Raw genomic sequence first — 16,243 nt, forward strand, 5'->3', positions numbered from 1 at the left:
GAACATATCCAGATCCAGAATTCTATCGTACGTTCTGAGACCGTATGCAACATTGACGAGCGAGGCCGAGTCAAAGATTAACTCAGCTCTAGCAACACGAGTCCACACCAAGTCAATCAATCCTCATAAAGTAAAAAAAAAAAAGACAATGCCTTGCCTCTTCCTTCCCCGACAAAAGCTGGCGTACTCTCTATAGGGACACTTTCGTCATTTCATACACGCAAAAAGTTCAATAGCTTTTCTTTACCTCCTGTTTGACAAAAGGGCATTTTAGTAAATACCTACGCTAAAACGGACCAATTAATTACCAATTAAGACAAACAATTAAGAAAAGATGGGGGACAGAGAGAGTTAAAAATGAACACCCCCACGCTCCCATAATCGCCTCTCTCACTTCCTTTTTTCGCGTTTTTATTTAATATAAATAATTCATTTCTCTTGCTTTCTCTCACCAGTACCATCCTTCCCTCACCTCTCAAAAACTACGCTGGTTTTCCCCTTTCTCTCTAAAAACCGCTTCCACACACTTCCAAGAACGTTCATTCCGTTTCCCACCGGAACCCTAAAACTGCCCATCTCCTCGTCGACGGCGGTGTCCGACGAGGCGTAGTGCGGGAGAGAGTGATAGAGTGGCAGTGATGTCGTTCAGGAGCATCGTACGTGACGGGATGGGGAGCCTATCGCGGCGGAGCTTCCACTCGAAGGCGGTGATCCGGTCATCGGGGACTAGGTCGTCGGTGGTGGTGGCGCAGCGGCCGGAGGAGGAGGAGGAGCAGGGGTGCTGGTCGGGGCTGCCGCCGGAGCTGCTGAGGGACGTGATGAAGCGGCTGGAGGCGAGCGAGAGCAGCTGGCCGGCGCGCAAGCACGTCGTCGCCTGCGCCGCCGTCTGCCGATCCTGGCGCCAGATGTGCAAGGAGATCGTCGCCGCCCCCGAGTTCTGCGCTAAGCTCACCTTCCCCGTCTCCCTCAAACAGGTCCTCCTCCTTCTTCTTCTCTCACTCTCTTCCTCTCTGATTTTCTGCCTGTTGGGTGTGTGGGGATTAAGAAAAGAACAATTTTTTTCTTTCCTTTTCTATTGGGGTTGGTTTGATTTGGATTTGATGAGGATTTGGGTTTTTTTTTTTGTTGGGAAATGGCAGCCTGGGGCGAGGAGCGGGCCGATTCAGTGTTACGTAAAGAGGAATAAAGCGGCGTCTACTTACCACCTGTTCTTGGGTCTTACTCCTGGTGAGTGTGCCTTTTCTGTTTTTTTTTTCTCTTAAAGTTTTTGTCTCATTGGTTTAGTTTGATTTTTGGGTGTTTGTTTCTTTGATTTAAGATTTTCTATTGGGAAACTAAAGGAAGTGAAAATTGCGACTTCTATGATGATGTATGGAACAGAAAGACTAGATCTTTGTGAATTGTTGTGTGTTTTTGCGGGTGGGGGTGGGGGTGGGGGGGGGGGTGGCGGGGGAGACGGGAGGAGTTTGTTAATCCGTGATGGGTTGGTGGGCGTGAATGCATCCGTGGAGATCGATTGTTCTTTGGAATATCGAATGTCTTTGAGTTTGGATAAAGTGCTTGCGTTTGTTTCTTTTTCTTAGTTTAATTTTTAGACGCGTTTGTGAATTGGTGCGCTTTTTCCTTGATACTGGATCTGCGTGATAGTCCCTGTGCGATTTAAACCCGAGCCCCCTCGGTTATGATTGTGCGACTTTACCCTCAAGCTGTTTGATTAAAATCCAGTTCATTGAAGATGTGTTCTGGTGCAATTTCATGGCTTTCCTTTCAAAGTTCTTCTTGGTTTCACCAAGATCGTTTTGAACATGGTCCTAGTTATGCCCAAAAAGGTTTGCTCCCTCCTTCCCATTGATTCTTTTCTGCTCAGCTTTTCTAAGATTTGTTAATTTTGGTCAGTAATACATGATTCCTGCTACTATAGTGATAATAACTTCTTGTGGATTGTTGTTACAATCTTCTGATTTATCTGGAAGTCAACGACTATAAGAACGCTTATTGTTGCATTATGTCAGAATCCTGAGATTGAATCTTTTGGAATTCATGTGGAAATTCCACACGATATAATCCCATGAGTTTCTGGTGTTCTTGATGCGTGTTTGAATACATGTTGATGATCTGGGTGTTGGATGGGTTGTCTTTTCACAAGGTGTTACATGACACAGCATTCTATGTAAGCAGTTAAAATCAGAAATACTGCTGGTTTAAGTGTCATACTGTTTAGGAGCATTATGATTTATGATAGGTTTTAACTTTGATATTAATTTGAACTTGTTTTGCTTGTGTGTGTGTGTGTGTGTGTGTGTGTGTGTGTGTGAGAGAGAGAGAGAGAGAGAGAGAGAGAGAGAGAGAGAGAGAGAGAGAGAGAGAGAGCTAAATGTCAAAACTTAAATCTTTGTTCATCAATGGAAAGTGGAAATCTGCAATTTTATTCATAAAAGTTGTTTGTAAGGTCTTGATAGCTTTTTTTAAGGCCATCTTCAAAGTGTCTCCTCAAACATGTCCTGTACAGGTGCTCAGCTGTGCAGCCTGATGTTTAGGGTGTGTTTGCCTTCCACAGAATGATTATCTATGTGGGGTTCTACGTGGACAATAGTTCTGCCAACTACCACACACCCCTGGGGAAATAATTCCTTGGAAAAAGGGAACAGATACGGAGACATGTTATCCTTGTTTACTTTATTATGTTGGTGCACTAAACGAGTTCTCTAGTTGAAATAAGTATTGGATCCAACTGTGTAGGACTTAAAACTGGTTTTTGTGTGGCCTCCCAGAATCAGCTTGCACCTGTTAAGTTTTTCAGGTATCTTCTTTGTTACGGGCATTTGTTTTTATAGTTGTCTAATGGTGTCAGTTAATTGCAGAGAATGGAAAATTTCTACTTGCTGCAAAAAAGATCAGGCGCCCTACTCGTTCCGAGTACATTATATCAATGGATGCAGAGGACATATCCCGAAACAGTATCAGCTATATGGGAAAACTAAGGTATTTATCAAGAAATCCATCTTTTCCTCTTAAAAAAAAATCTTAACTGTATCCATGTTCTACTACCAATATTCAAGGTTAAGTAGCAGTGTCAGGGTGTTTCTTTACACAGTTTCTCTTATTCAAGGTTAACTGGCAGTATCAGGTTGTTTCTTTACACAGTTTCTCTTATTTGATTTGTTGTGTCTCAGATCAAACTTTTTAGGTACCAAATTTGCAATCTACGACAGCCAGCCCCCATACAGTGGGGCTGTGATGTCTAGTGGCAGATCAAGCCGGAGATTCTACTCCAGGAAGGTCTCTCCCAAGGTGCCTATTGGTAGCTATGACATTGCCCACATAACCTACGAGCTTAATATGCTGGGCACACGGGGGCCGAGGCGCATGCGCTGTACCATTCACTCCATCCCAGCTTCTTCCCTTGAGGCTGGAGGCTGTGTTCCCTACTACACAGAGCTCCCCCGCTCCATAGAAGAATCCTTCTCTAACATCTCCTTGTCTCACTCCATGGACCTTATTGCTGGGAGAGAACTGGGCCCAGCGGATTCATTTGCCGGCAGTGCCAGATTTTCCGAAATATCAGTCGATGTGGTGGGGAAGGAGCCTCCATTGGTCCTGAAGAACAAGGCTCCTAGGTGGCATGAGCAGCTGCAATGCTGGTGCTTGAATTTCCGTGGGCGTGTGACAGTGGCTTCTGTGAAGAATTTCCAGCTGATTGCTTCTGTAGAATCACCAGAATCAGCTACTGCTGGCACCTCTCAGGGTGGTGGAGCAAGCGAGCATGACAAGATACTACTACAGTTTGGTAAGATTGGGAAGGATATCTTTACCGTGGATTACCGTTACCCACTTTCTGCATTTCAGGCATTTGGGATTTGTCTAAGCAGCTTCGATACCAAGTTGGCTTGTGAATGAGATCTTACGGAATGTACCTTTGTAAGTTTCATAGACTGTTGTGGTAGCAGTCACAAATGTTGTACTCGAAACCAACCATAGAATTGCTTGTAAAAGCTTGTACATTGCCGGACTAGTAGGATTTTCACCGCAGCGAGCGGAATGGATGTGGTTTGAATGAATTTTCTGTTTCTGTAGCAGGTCTGATTCACTTTTTTTCTATGTTGTTTCTTGCATTGATTTCGCTTGAGATGTGGTGAGTCCCTCTACCCAGTTTGGTTGGTGTTGTGGCTAAGTCCTTGGTCCCATGGGAATTTTGGAACCGTCACTGCCATGGTCCATACTACAATGATACAACACCATCTTTTCAGGAATTTACTCGCAAGAAAGTGAGCTCCCTTTCGCCTTGAGAGAGAAAATGCATGATTAAAAGTGGAAAGAGGAAATGAATGAATGAACGAACGTGGTTCGTTGCTGGTCGTCTAGTGATGATGTCTTGGCCCATCAACTTTTGCTGTTCCCTTGTGTGATATACCAAAAATGATGGCTGTTTGCAGGTTGAGTGGGCTATTCTCAGATCAGTGGCAGCATCTATGGCTGCAGATGCGGTTCATTCTGCCATTGTACTTTCATATTTAAAAGTTGTTATTGACCGTCTTTCAGGTTAAGTTACAGAGACCAATGGTCTTTAACCGTTTTTTTGGATGCACCCTCGTCCAAAATCCAAGAAATGAGGTAATATTACATTGCGGAGGAAATCACAATTTCCCAGACTTCGTCGGTAAGTTGGTGTATTTAATCAAATTTTAAAATGGAACAATCTATTGATTTTTTTATACATCTGTTATGCGTCCGTACAGCTTTCAGTGGGTTGGTATAGACGTGCAGCAAGTAGTAGTAGTGCGGTTGGTGCTGGCTTCTGCATCAGCCTTTCTTTTGCAGGCTTTTCTCTAAAAAGGGGCAGTGTCTCCCACATGAGAGGTCCATCCCTTGATAATTCCACTGGTTCCCAAATTAGCTATAACATGAAACCAGAGAGAGCAGATCGGATGATCTGTCAAATCACTGTAAGAAAGTGATATCACATCCTCACCATCCATTGCTTCAATCCTATGGTTGTGCAAGTTTTGGGGTCTACCAAAAAGTTAATGATGATGTCATCCTTGGCAGTTTTTTTTTATTGAAAGGCAAGATGGGGTTAGACCGACCCCACCACCAGTTATTATTCAAGGTACCACTGGGGTTTGAACCTGTAACGCCCCCAACCCAAGGAGACGCCCACTGACAGCTCCTACCAACCACCGGTGCCCCGTTGGTCATCATTCGCAGTCTTAATGGTGACCATTGATCACCATAATGAAAGTGATTTGCCCGATCACCACCTGATCTGCTCTGGAAAGGAAAGCATCCGGAGGTGATCTGATGCAGGGATGAGGATATCTTGGTATAGGATGATAATGAGAGCGTATCAGGTCAGAGTCTGCTCTGCTGGTGACCCGTCAGAGCTCCTTCTCACAAACACTGAATTTTTGCATACATGAATAACATATATTTACATGAATTTTTGCCATTCACATTTTGCTATTATGGGTACAACTTAATCCAATCCATTAATGCCTCTAATTCCAAAGTAATAGGACATGAAGACCCGGAACTACATTTCATGGGAATGTCATGTCAATATGGATTGAAATAATGGAAAACACACTCAAGAGGGATGGCTTTTCTAAAATTATGAAGTTACTCTAGGGAATAGAATAAGTCATATATTTTAAAAGGAAAATTAAATGTCAAATGTTTTTTTTTTCAACGATAACAAAAGCTACATTTTTGCACTTCTCTGAAAAAGCCAAGGTGACATTTTTTGACCTTATAAAAGTGACTTCACATTTTGATAAATGCTACTGCATTTGAAAGTGGGATTTAAAACAGTCAGCCACGATTGGCCAAATTGTTGTTGGATTGTGATATTCCCTCGTGCAGTTTTGATGACCCGATTTTCTTTGAAGATCATTGGTCCCCAACTCACCAATAAAACATACAAGGATGGTTTGTGCATCCAGAGAGAGAGAGAGAGAGACTTCCTTCACACGAGGACCATCCATGACGGCGTGAGAGAGCAGACTTACTTATAAAAAGATGGTAATATAAGATTTGAATTTGCATTGGGAGTGGATGATTCAGAGATATATGATTGGACTTTTGTGATTGTAATTCAAATTTGGCTAGTACATTGTCGGATCTACATTGAGATCTAGACCAAATCCGATCAGTTTGCACTGTTTTCATGTAAAACCCTTGTGTTCAAGGTTCAATTAAGGAACATACTTGTATGTAGATAATCATCTTCAAGTAGGTATTATCTGGTCTTGTCTTACTCGAAAGAGACACCAACCTGATAGCGTTGGGCCTTAGGATTACAAGGTTCGGCCTGCAAACTGCACACAACCTGTTCGGTGAAATGCTTGTGAGGGGGCTCTGGTGCAAATGCAATCCCACTCGGAGACTGTTTGATAAAATGCCTCAACCAATCAATGTTGGCTTGGCGTCAACCCAAGGACGCTACCCAGAGCAAGGGATGAATTAACTTTGTTGTTCACCGGAGCAGCATCATGCCTCAAACATTTTCTTATCCTTTACGTGCCATGGCCGAGGCTATATGTGGCAACCATGGGATCACATTGTCACAGCTTGATTTAGTGAAAGCGTGAAGCGGTGCTCTTTCAATTCGAGGAACACTAATCATAACTGTTGTATGAGTTATACATGCAATTACAATTATGATCTTAAGTCAGATGTGGGTTCCATGTGAAACCCATTGTCTGCACATTAGACCTTCCACACCAAGTTCCAACATTTCACCCAGTTCGTGTAAATTATAAAAACTTTCATGCTTGCAGTTGACCTGGTTGAGACGAGACCAAGTTTTAGCATCCGCAAATGCAGATTTACTTGGATAGAGATGTCACAAATTCCGAACCAAGTTACTACAGGGAGGAGTTGGTTAGGTTGAAAGGCTTGCCTTGGGGTTAAAGTAGTTGGGAATATTGACATATGGTTGTGGTAGTTCAAGCCATTAAGTGTAGGCCTGCTGTCTCATTAAGTTTCCTATAACACCTTTAGAAAGTGGGAGACGCCTGTAACACTCCCTTTGCTTGTTGGGGCTATTGCACCAATGGTATAGCCTATGCCACATCATGAATACAGAAATATGACCATTTTTGTGAAGTTTCCAATATGACTTGTATATAAAGGGATATGAAACGGGAGTCAAAATGGAGTATCTGTGTGACATATAGCATATACTATCTACCAAAGATGGTAGTAATTAAGGGATAACAGATAGGGTATGTGCAGACAATAAAGGAAAAACATGTAGAGGCATGAAGGAGATGGTACTGATTGCTTGGGGCTGGTTTGCTTTTTCTTTTTCCAGCAATTTTGGTGCTTTTTGATATGGGTTTCGCTGCTCTATTCCACTAGTGTGCAACATTCTAAGATACCAACTCGATGTTAATTGGGCTACCAAAAACTGTCACAATGTAGACTGCATTTGAACCTTGGCAGCATAGCCTTTTAGACCTGATTGTCAGGGGTTGCAACTCTACTAGTCGTTACTCATTTACCCCTTCACTGCCCTAATCATTACATCTTAATTAGCTTTCTTTTAGAAAAAATACTTGCAGTTAGGCTAGACAAGCCACATTAGGCAACTAAAGGAAGTTTACTTAATTAGAAACAGTATAGAACTTCAGACAGGACTGCTGCTCTTTGGAAATGTTCATCAAAGTGAGTCCTTCTACCTAAGCATGAGCTTCACCCTCGTTTAGAGCCCAGAATTTAGCCAAGTGTTATGCATCCAACACTCTGCACATTTCTAGCTCTTCACGCACTAGTCTGGACACCCTATCAAATTATAAATGTTCACCGATATTTGTGCACTTCTAATTCATCTAACAATACTCTAATTTGTTGTGTGTTCTGAATTCTTAGAAGAAATTGAGACACCTCTAGGCAAACTTGCTAGCTAATTGAAAGATCTCCTAGAGGCTTCTAGATTACTACTGAGCTATGTCACATGGATGCGGGTGCGGCGCAATTTCAAAAAATTCGGACACGGAGACTCGGCTATATATATATATATTAAAAAATATATATATTTTTTAAATATATATAATTATATATATAATAATAAATTAACACATAAAGATTGTAAATTTTAAAGCAAAAATAAAAAAGCAATTCTTAACAACACAAACTTACCAAAATATAACACATAAAGAAGTTTGTGAGTGTGATAAACAACAAAACTTATCATAAATCTGTCTCATCGTCTGAATTAGAGAAAAGAACAGGATCGAGGTAATCCATGTTGAGAGTATACAATCCCTCCAAGTCAAAATCTTCTGGATTTACATCCCAATTCTTGGATGGTCCACAACTACATCAAAAAATGACTATATTAGTATCTAACTTACAACTTTGAATACAAAGAAAAAAAAATACCTATACTCTTCTTTGGTGCAGAGAGAAATTAATCGTAGATTTGAGTGAATATAAACCAAATCCTCTGCTCTTTTACTAGTGAGTTTGTTTCTTTTAATGTTGTGAATTTGAGCATATGTACTCCAATTTCTTTCATAACAAGATGATGTAGCAGGTTGGGATAACAACTTCATTGCAAGACATTGCAGATTTTGTGTCTCTGATCCATATCTTGCCCACCAATTAAGGAGATCTTCCTCGTCCCTTGCCACGAGTGCTGCTAAAGAATCAAATCTCCCTGTAGAAAACTTGTCAAACTCACTATTTTACAACCTTAAACATGTGAGGATCATTAAAAAGTCATCCCAAACATATCATTTTATTTCTTGATATCTCAGGATCTTCATTTGAAGAAACACGACCAACGCCTGTTGTCAACCATTTTTTTGCATAGTATTTTGGATTGAGAGAGTGTGTCATGCAATACAAAGGTGTATTGCTTTTATCCCATCTTCTCACTAAAACTGAATGTACATGATTATAAAATTCTGAATCATCAAGTGCAATATCTTTCTTCTCATGTTTAAAAATGATACTTTGAGCTTTTTCAATCATATTGTCTCACATTTCATAAATTCTATGAAGCATGGGTATATCTTTGTCAACTTCTCTCAACATTTCTCAAATAGGATATGTAAATTCAACAAAATATATAATTTTATCCCACCAAAAATCATCACAGATGCATTTTTTGATAGCTTGAGCTTTGACATCATTTTCAGTACGATAAAAATCACAATCTTAATCAGCCACCATCATCATCAATGCATTCTTGAGTTGCTTAATTATTTTCATCATAACAATGAGAGAAGCAAAATGAGTTTCGACAACTTTCAGTAACTTGAGATTAGAATGCCTATTAAATATAGAAAGGGCGTGATGATGGTTTACAACAAATTTCTAATATTTCAAACATCATGCTCTATTTTCTCAATCCATTAACACATTTCACGTGCATGTGCATCATCTTTTGATGGATTGCATATACTCTTAAGTGCCAAATTTAAACTGTGTGTTGCACAAGGAGTTTAAAAAATATGTGAATATGTATTTTCACTTGCCAAATTCATTCCTGCATGACTGCAAACTGAAGCATTGTCAGTAATGATTTGTACCATACTTTCTTCACCCACTTCTTTTATCACTTCGACAAATAATCTCTTTAAATATTCAGCATCTTTATACTCTCCAGATGCATCAACAATCTTCAAAAAGATTGGCCCATTAAGTGAGTAAGCAATGAAGTTTATCAGTGGTCGCCTTTGTATATCAGTCCACCCATCAGAAACAATCGACACTTCATGTCGTTTTCATGTGAATTTTTGGGTCTCTAACAAGTCTTCAATTCTATTTTTTTTTCTCTGCAAGAATGACTGTTCTTAGTTTTTCTGAACTAGGTGGCACATAACCACTCAAATTACAATTAGCCAAAGATGTAATCATATCTTTTCAGTATGGACTTCTAGCTACATTAAAAGGAATTGAGCTTAAGTAAAAGAATCGACCAATCTTTTTATCAATTTCTACTCTTGCCATGTTTTTGAATGACGCTTGTATTATTTTATTGCTTTTCATCTTTCTTTTCTTTAAAAGCTCTTCTTGTACATCACTAGCAATAGGAAAAGACAGATTAATCAAATCGCTTCTCATCTCTGTAATTTTCTTCTTTTAAACTTTCTCTTATTCTTTCTTTAATTGCTTTAACAAGTCTTTGTCAACCCCAGAACATGCCCTAATTTCTTGACCACGAATATGTAAAAGATGCGCTTTCACACGCGTATAAGAACCCGTGAAAATAGTCTTACATAGATTACAATGAAACTGCACATTCCCACCACCACTAGCTTTTATCTCTTTTGTCACAAGCCTCCAAAGTGGTTGAGAATCTTCTAACTCAGGGTTAGAACTTGAACCAAATGTATTGACACTACCGCTAGAACTCGCCATTATATCTGAAAAGTGAAAACTGAAAAGAAAATACAACAACAACAACAACAACTACGCCTTCATCCCAAAACAAAAACTGAAAAGAAAATAAGTAAATAAAATAAAGTTAATAAACACTTTAAAATAATAGTAATAGGAGCTCTAGGTTTGTTCCCTTTGTGCAAATCAAGTTCAAACCAGGCACTCCTCTACGAGTAGATGATGCAGAGAGGAGGTTCGTTCTCTCTCTGCAAACCAGGTTCGAGATAGGGGGGCTACCCCCTGTCTGACGCAAAAAAGAGGGGCAGGGCAAGCCCCTGTTGAACCTTATCAGTGGCAGGGGCTTCGCTCTTGCCAAAAAGCCAAAGGCAACAGGGATAAGAAGGAGGAGTGGGGGAAGGAGAGGGCTCGACTGACAGACCGAGCCTAGCCTTGCCCGCCGGACATAAGGGAAATGAGGAGGGGCCAAACCCCTCCTCTGTGAATCAGAGGCACAGGGAGGGGCTGAGCCCCTCTTCTGCGAGCATAGGGTGCATGGAGGGGGGGGGGGGGCTGCCTGAAAATAAGAACGAGGCAGGGGCGGAGCCCTCTGCCTCGTTCTTTTTTAACAAGGAGGGGCTGAGCCTCTCCTCTATGAATCGAAGGCACAGGGAGGGGCTGAGCCCCTCTTCTACAAGCAGAGGGTGCAGGGAAGAGGTAGGGGGGGAGGGGGGGGGGGGGGTGCGCTGCCAAAAAATAAGAATGAGGCAGGGGCGAAGCACCATGCCTCATTCTTTTTTTCTGGCAGGGGGAGGAGGCAAGGGGCTCCGCCACATGTCAGAAAATAAGGAGGAAGGGGGAGCCCCCTGCCGGATAAAGAGGAGAGAGTGGGAATGGGTGCCATACCTGTCACTACAAGAAACCCGTGGATTAGCGATGATCTAAATCCGTCGCTAATCTACCACTAATCCGTCGCTAAACAGCTTAGCGACGGATTAGCGTTAGATTAGAGACAAATAACTTTCATCATGAATTTTTCGATGCTAATTCACGACGGAATATATCTGTCGCCCATTCCGTCGCTAAATAGCGATGAAATGTATCTATCGTCAGTTTTGTCGCTAAGTTGCGACAGAATAACGAATGCCAACATCTGTCGGAAGGTCGTCGTTACTATACGACGACTTTGGTTTTGCGACGGATTTATAGTCGTTGCTAATTCGTCAATACATTCAACGATAATAGTAATTAGCGACGGATATATCCATCGCTAATCCGCCGCAAACAAGGAAAAAAATATTTGAAAATTAAATATCGAGAAAAAATTTCTCGTTATACAATTTATATTTCCTATACAATTTATATTTCTTGTGAATAAAAAATAAAGTACTCATCAAAATACATATAAAAGAAAACTAAAACAATTAATCGATCCACTGTAAAATTCGCAAGTTTAAATTATTTACAATTCAACATTTATATTTTTGAAACAAAAAGAAGGTAGAACAAATTCAAAACATTCATGTAATCATCGTCAAGATTTTGTGCGTCCTCTTGTTCATTATCTTGATCTGTCCCTTCAGCTCCACTACGCTGATTATCGCCAGCAACCAACACAAAAAAAGAAAGGTCAGTATTGATAAACAAAATATATTGAAATAAATTATACTCTATATGTGATTCTATCATCCTCATATGTGTTCTAAGGCAGTAAAAAAATTGTATATGTGATTCTATCATGCTCATATGTGTTCTAAGGCAGTAAAAAAACTGTATATGTGATTCTATTATGCTCATACATGTTCTTAAGGCAGTAAAAAAAACTTATATGTGATTCAATCATGCTCATATGTGCTCTAAGGCAGTCAAAAAAATGTATATGTGATTTTACCATGCTCATATGTGTTCTAAGGCAGTAAAAAAACTTTATATGTGATTCAATCATGCTCATATGTGTTCTAAGGCAGTAAAAAACTGTATATGTGATTCTATCATGCTTATATGTGTTCTTAAGGCAGTAAAATAATCTTATATGTGATTCAATCATGCTCATATATTCTTTAAGGCAGTCAAAAAAACTGTATATGTGATTCTATCATGCTCATATGTGCTCTAAGGCAGTCAAAAAACTTTATATGTGATTCTATCATGCTCATATATGTTCTAAGACAAACAAAAAACTATATATTTGATTATATCATGCTCATATGTGTTCTAAGGCAGTCAAAAAAACTCTATATATGATTCTACCATGCTCATATGTGTTCTAAGACAATAAAAAAACTTTATATGTGATTCTATCATGCTCATATGTGTTTTAAGGCAGGCAGAAAACTGTATAAGTGATTATATCATGCTCATATGTGTTTTAAGGCAGGCAGAAAACTGTATAAGTGATTATATCATGCACATATGTGTTCTAAGGCAGTCAAAAAAATTGTATATGTGATTCTATCATGCTCATATGTGCTCTAAGGCAGTCAAAAAACTTTATATGTGATTCTATCATGCTCATATGTGTTCTAAGGCAGACAAAAAACTATATATGTAATTATATCATGCCCATATGTGTTCTAAGTCAGTAAAAAAAACTCTATATGTGATTCTACCATGCTCATATGTGCTCTAAGGCAGTCAAAAATCTGTATATGTGATTTTATCATGCTCATATATGTTCTAAGGCAGGCAAAAAACTGTATATGTGATTATATCACGCTCATATGTGTTCTAAGGCAATCAAAAAAACTTTATATGTGATTCTATCATACTCATATGTGCTCTAAGGCAGTCAAAAAACTTTATATGTGATTCTATCATGCTCATATGTGTTCTAAGGTAGGCAAAGAACTGTACATGTGATTATATCATGCTCATGTGTTCTAAGGCAGTCAAAAAACTGTATATGTGATTCTATCATGCTAATATGTGTTTTAAGGCAGTTAAAAAACTGTATATGTGATTCTATCATGCTCATATGTGTTCTAAGGCAGGCAAAAAATTATATATGTGATTATATCATACTCATATGTGCTCTAAGGTAGTAAAAAAAAATCTATATGTGATTCTACCATGCTCATATGTGCTCTAAGGCAGTAAAAAAACTGTATATGTGATTCTATCATGCTCATATGTGTTCTAAGACATGCAAAAAACTGTATATGTGATTATATCATGCTCATATGTGTTCTAAGGCAGTCAAAAAAACTTTATATGTGATTCTATCATTCTCATATATGCTCTAAGGCATTAAAAAAATTGTATATGTGATTCTACCATGCTCATATGTGCTCTAAGGCAGTCAAAAAACTGTATATGTGATTCTACCATGCTCATATGTGTTCTAAGGCAGGCAAAAAATTGTATATGTGACTTTATCGTACTCATATGTGCTCTAAGGCAGTCAAAAAACTGTATATGTGATTCTACCATGCTCATATGTGCTCTAAGGCAGTAAAAAAGCTGTATATGTGATTATATCGTGCTCATTTGTATTCAAAGGCAATAAAAAAACTATATATGTGATTCTATCATGCTCATATGTGTTCTAAGGCAGTAAAAAAAATGTGTATGTGATTCTATCGTGCTCATATGTGTTCAAAGGCAGTAAAAATATTATACGGAAATATTATATAAAAGGTCAGTATTGATAAACAAAATATACTGAAATAAATTATATCCAATGCATCTAAGTTAAGGCAATCAAAGTTATATGAAATCTAACGACATGCAATATATCACATGAAACTTTCATACCTAAGAGGCACCTGCAATCGAAGTTCCCCTGTTCTGCAAAAAAATGTTGAACGCATCTCGGAGAACGTCAACAATTGTTTCATGGAAGTAGTCACGCATTGTGTCCTTAACGATCTGGCGTACATCATCACCGAAAAAAATAGGATGCTTGGAGCTGATGTTGACGGGAGAAGTCTGTGAGCCGTGACTGGAGGAAGCAACGACTGGTGAGGTGTTCATATTACTCCCAAACCCGCACACACAACCCTTTTTGGGTTCACCTGCTGCAGTCACCCATGCTGCAGGATCAAATGATGGATGTTGAGTAGAGTCATCGCCATATCGCTCCACCATCTGTTGCTCATATGTCTCTTATAAAATAATGTTTATAGTATGCATTAATAATTAAGAATTATAATATTTATGATAACTTGTATATTACAATTATTATTAATACAATAAATACATACTGTTGTTGTTCTCGCCTTCTCTAATACGAACTCTCCCGTGGTCTTACATTTATGTGTTTCAACAAACACATCCTTGTATGGCACAATGCCTCCTTTTTCTGCTCCCTACGAAGTGAAATGATAAAAGATTTAGTTAATAGGTTTGCAACAATACTTATAAAATTGATAATATATATATATATTGATGAGTAACCATTTTCTTCAGGTGGCTCCCAAAAGTTCTAGATTCACCTGTGTGTAGATGGGCTTCGAGCATTTTCGCTCAATTTGTGCAGCCTTCGCTGAGCGGTTTCAAAATGCATCCCCCGCCCACTTATCGTACATTCCCTCCCAAAAATCTCTCTTGACAGTAATAGGGCAATGTCCCTTCCACTGTAGTGGATCATCTATTCCGCCAGATGCTTTTTTTGCTGCAGTCTTCAAATTGTGCAACATGTCTGCAAATCAATTGACAACCACTTTCTTCCATACTTTTTTTGCATCATGTTCCTCCATCGTAGTCGCGAAACGATTCGAAACCTATATATATTTTCAGAAAGTTAGTAGACATGACTATAACAAAAAATTAAATATGAAACACATTAACTATGACAAACAACTGTATACCGTGAACGAGGACCACAATCTGTCTATTACCTCTTTTGGATACTCTTTCTATTGAGCGACTGATTCTGGTAGATGTTGAAGTAGTGAATTTTTAATATCGTGTACTACTTCTTGTGGCTCAAACCTCATGCTACACATGAGTTGGTACACAGTAAATATTAATATACAATATTTATAAGATATGCAATAAGTGAAAACGAAATACTTACGGTCGATTATCGATATACACTATTCGAATGAGTCTTCTTGTGCTAGACTGAAAAGACTCTGCATCTAAGAACTCCCTTTCTATCTTTTGATTTTCCGTAAACATCTTCGTATATTGTTTCCTCTATTTCGATTTTGGTTCTTCTTCACTTCTTTTCTCTTTCTTTTCATGCACTGATGGTGAGACCGACCTGCATATCGCAAGACCGGTCCACCTGCTGCAACATCAATAGGAATATACTAATTCCAACATTCCTCTTCTGATTCTGTAATTTATTTATTTTTCATTATGTTCATGCCATCGGGTTCAAGAATCCTATGTTGATCACCTGAATTTCTGATCTGATTTTCGTTTATGTTATCCATTGTAATGTTTACCTCTCGATTATACAATCCTATTAGCTTAATCTTAGCAGCATCTTACCCCGGTATTCATCACCCATTTCTCCTTCCTGTTTTGATTTTGATTTCCTGTTTTTCTATGATTACTTGTTTATATTGGATTCCTTACTTTGATGATATCCAGCTATGTCTCATTTACTTTCATTCACGACATTTCATTTATTCTCATTGCGTTATGCTGCATAATCTGTCATATTTCTGTTTAGTTTCACTCGATCTATTGACGTCAATCACCCTGTTTCTGCATTCTATTAATTTCCTGAATATTTATATATTTTTAATAACATCACGCCCTCGGTTTCCTGAGATCGGAAGTCGGGTTGATCCGAGACAATAGTGCACCAACAAGGTTGGTCTGAAGAAGGCTGATCCCTTTAGACATTCAGGAAGTCAAGGGGACTACAAATATTGTGGGACTGATGACGTCTTGCTCTCTGCAGGGATGCCATATGCATTCCCAACTCTTTCCTTCGAGATGCGTTAGTTTAAACTTTGTTTTT

General features: G+C 39.1%; 1 protein-coding gene across 1 annotated transcript; it reads left to right on the forward strand.

Moving 5' to 3' along the window:
* Positions 1 to 520: 520 nt before the first annotated feature.
* Positions 521 to 4,058, forward strand: LOC149818069 (tubby-like F-box protein 8). Its single transcript, XM_089985226.1, has 4 exons — positions 521 to 974; positions 1,140 to 1,227; positions 2,862 to 2,982; positions 3,174 to 4,058. Exons 1-4 carry the CDS (start codon positions 639 to 641, stop codon positions 3,895 to 3,897), a joined length of 1,269 nt encoding a protein of 422 aa, XP_089841352.1. The 5' UTR covers positions 521 to 638; the 3' UTR covers positions 3,898 to 4,058.
* The last annotated feature ends 12,185 nt before the right edge of the window (positions 4,059 to 16,243 follow it).

Source organism: Nuphar pumila, chromosome 13 (assembly GCF_984573655.1).
Source record: "Nuphar pumila chromosome 13, dmNupPumi1.hap1.1, whole genome shotgun sequence".
In the NCBI taxonomy this organism is placed as follows: Eukaryota; Viridiplantae; Streptophyta; class Magnoliopsida; order Nymphaeales; family Nymphaeaceae; genus Nuphar; species Nuphar pumila.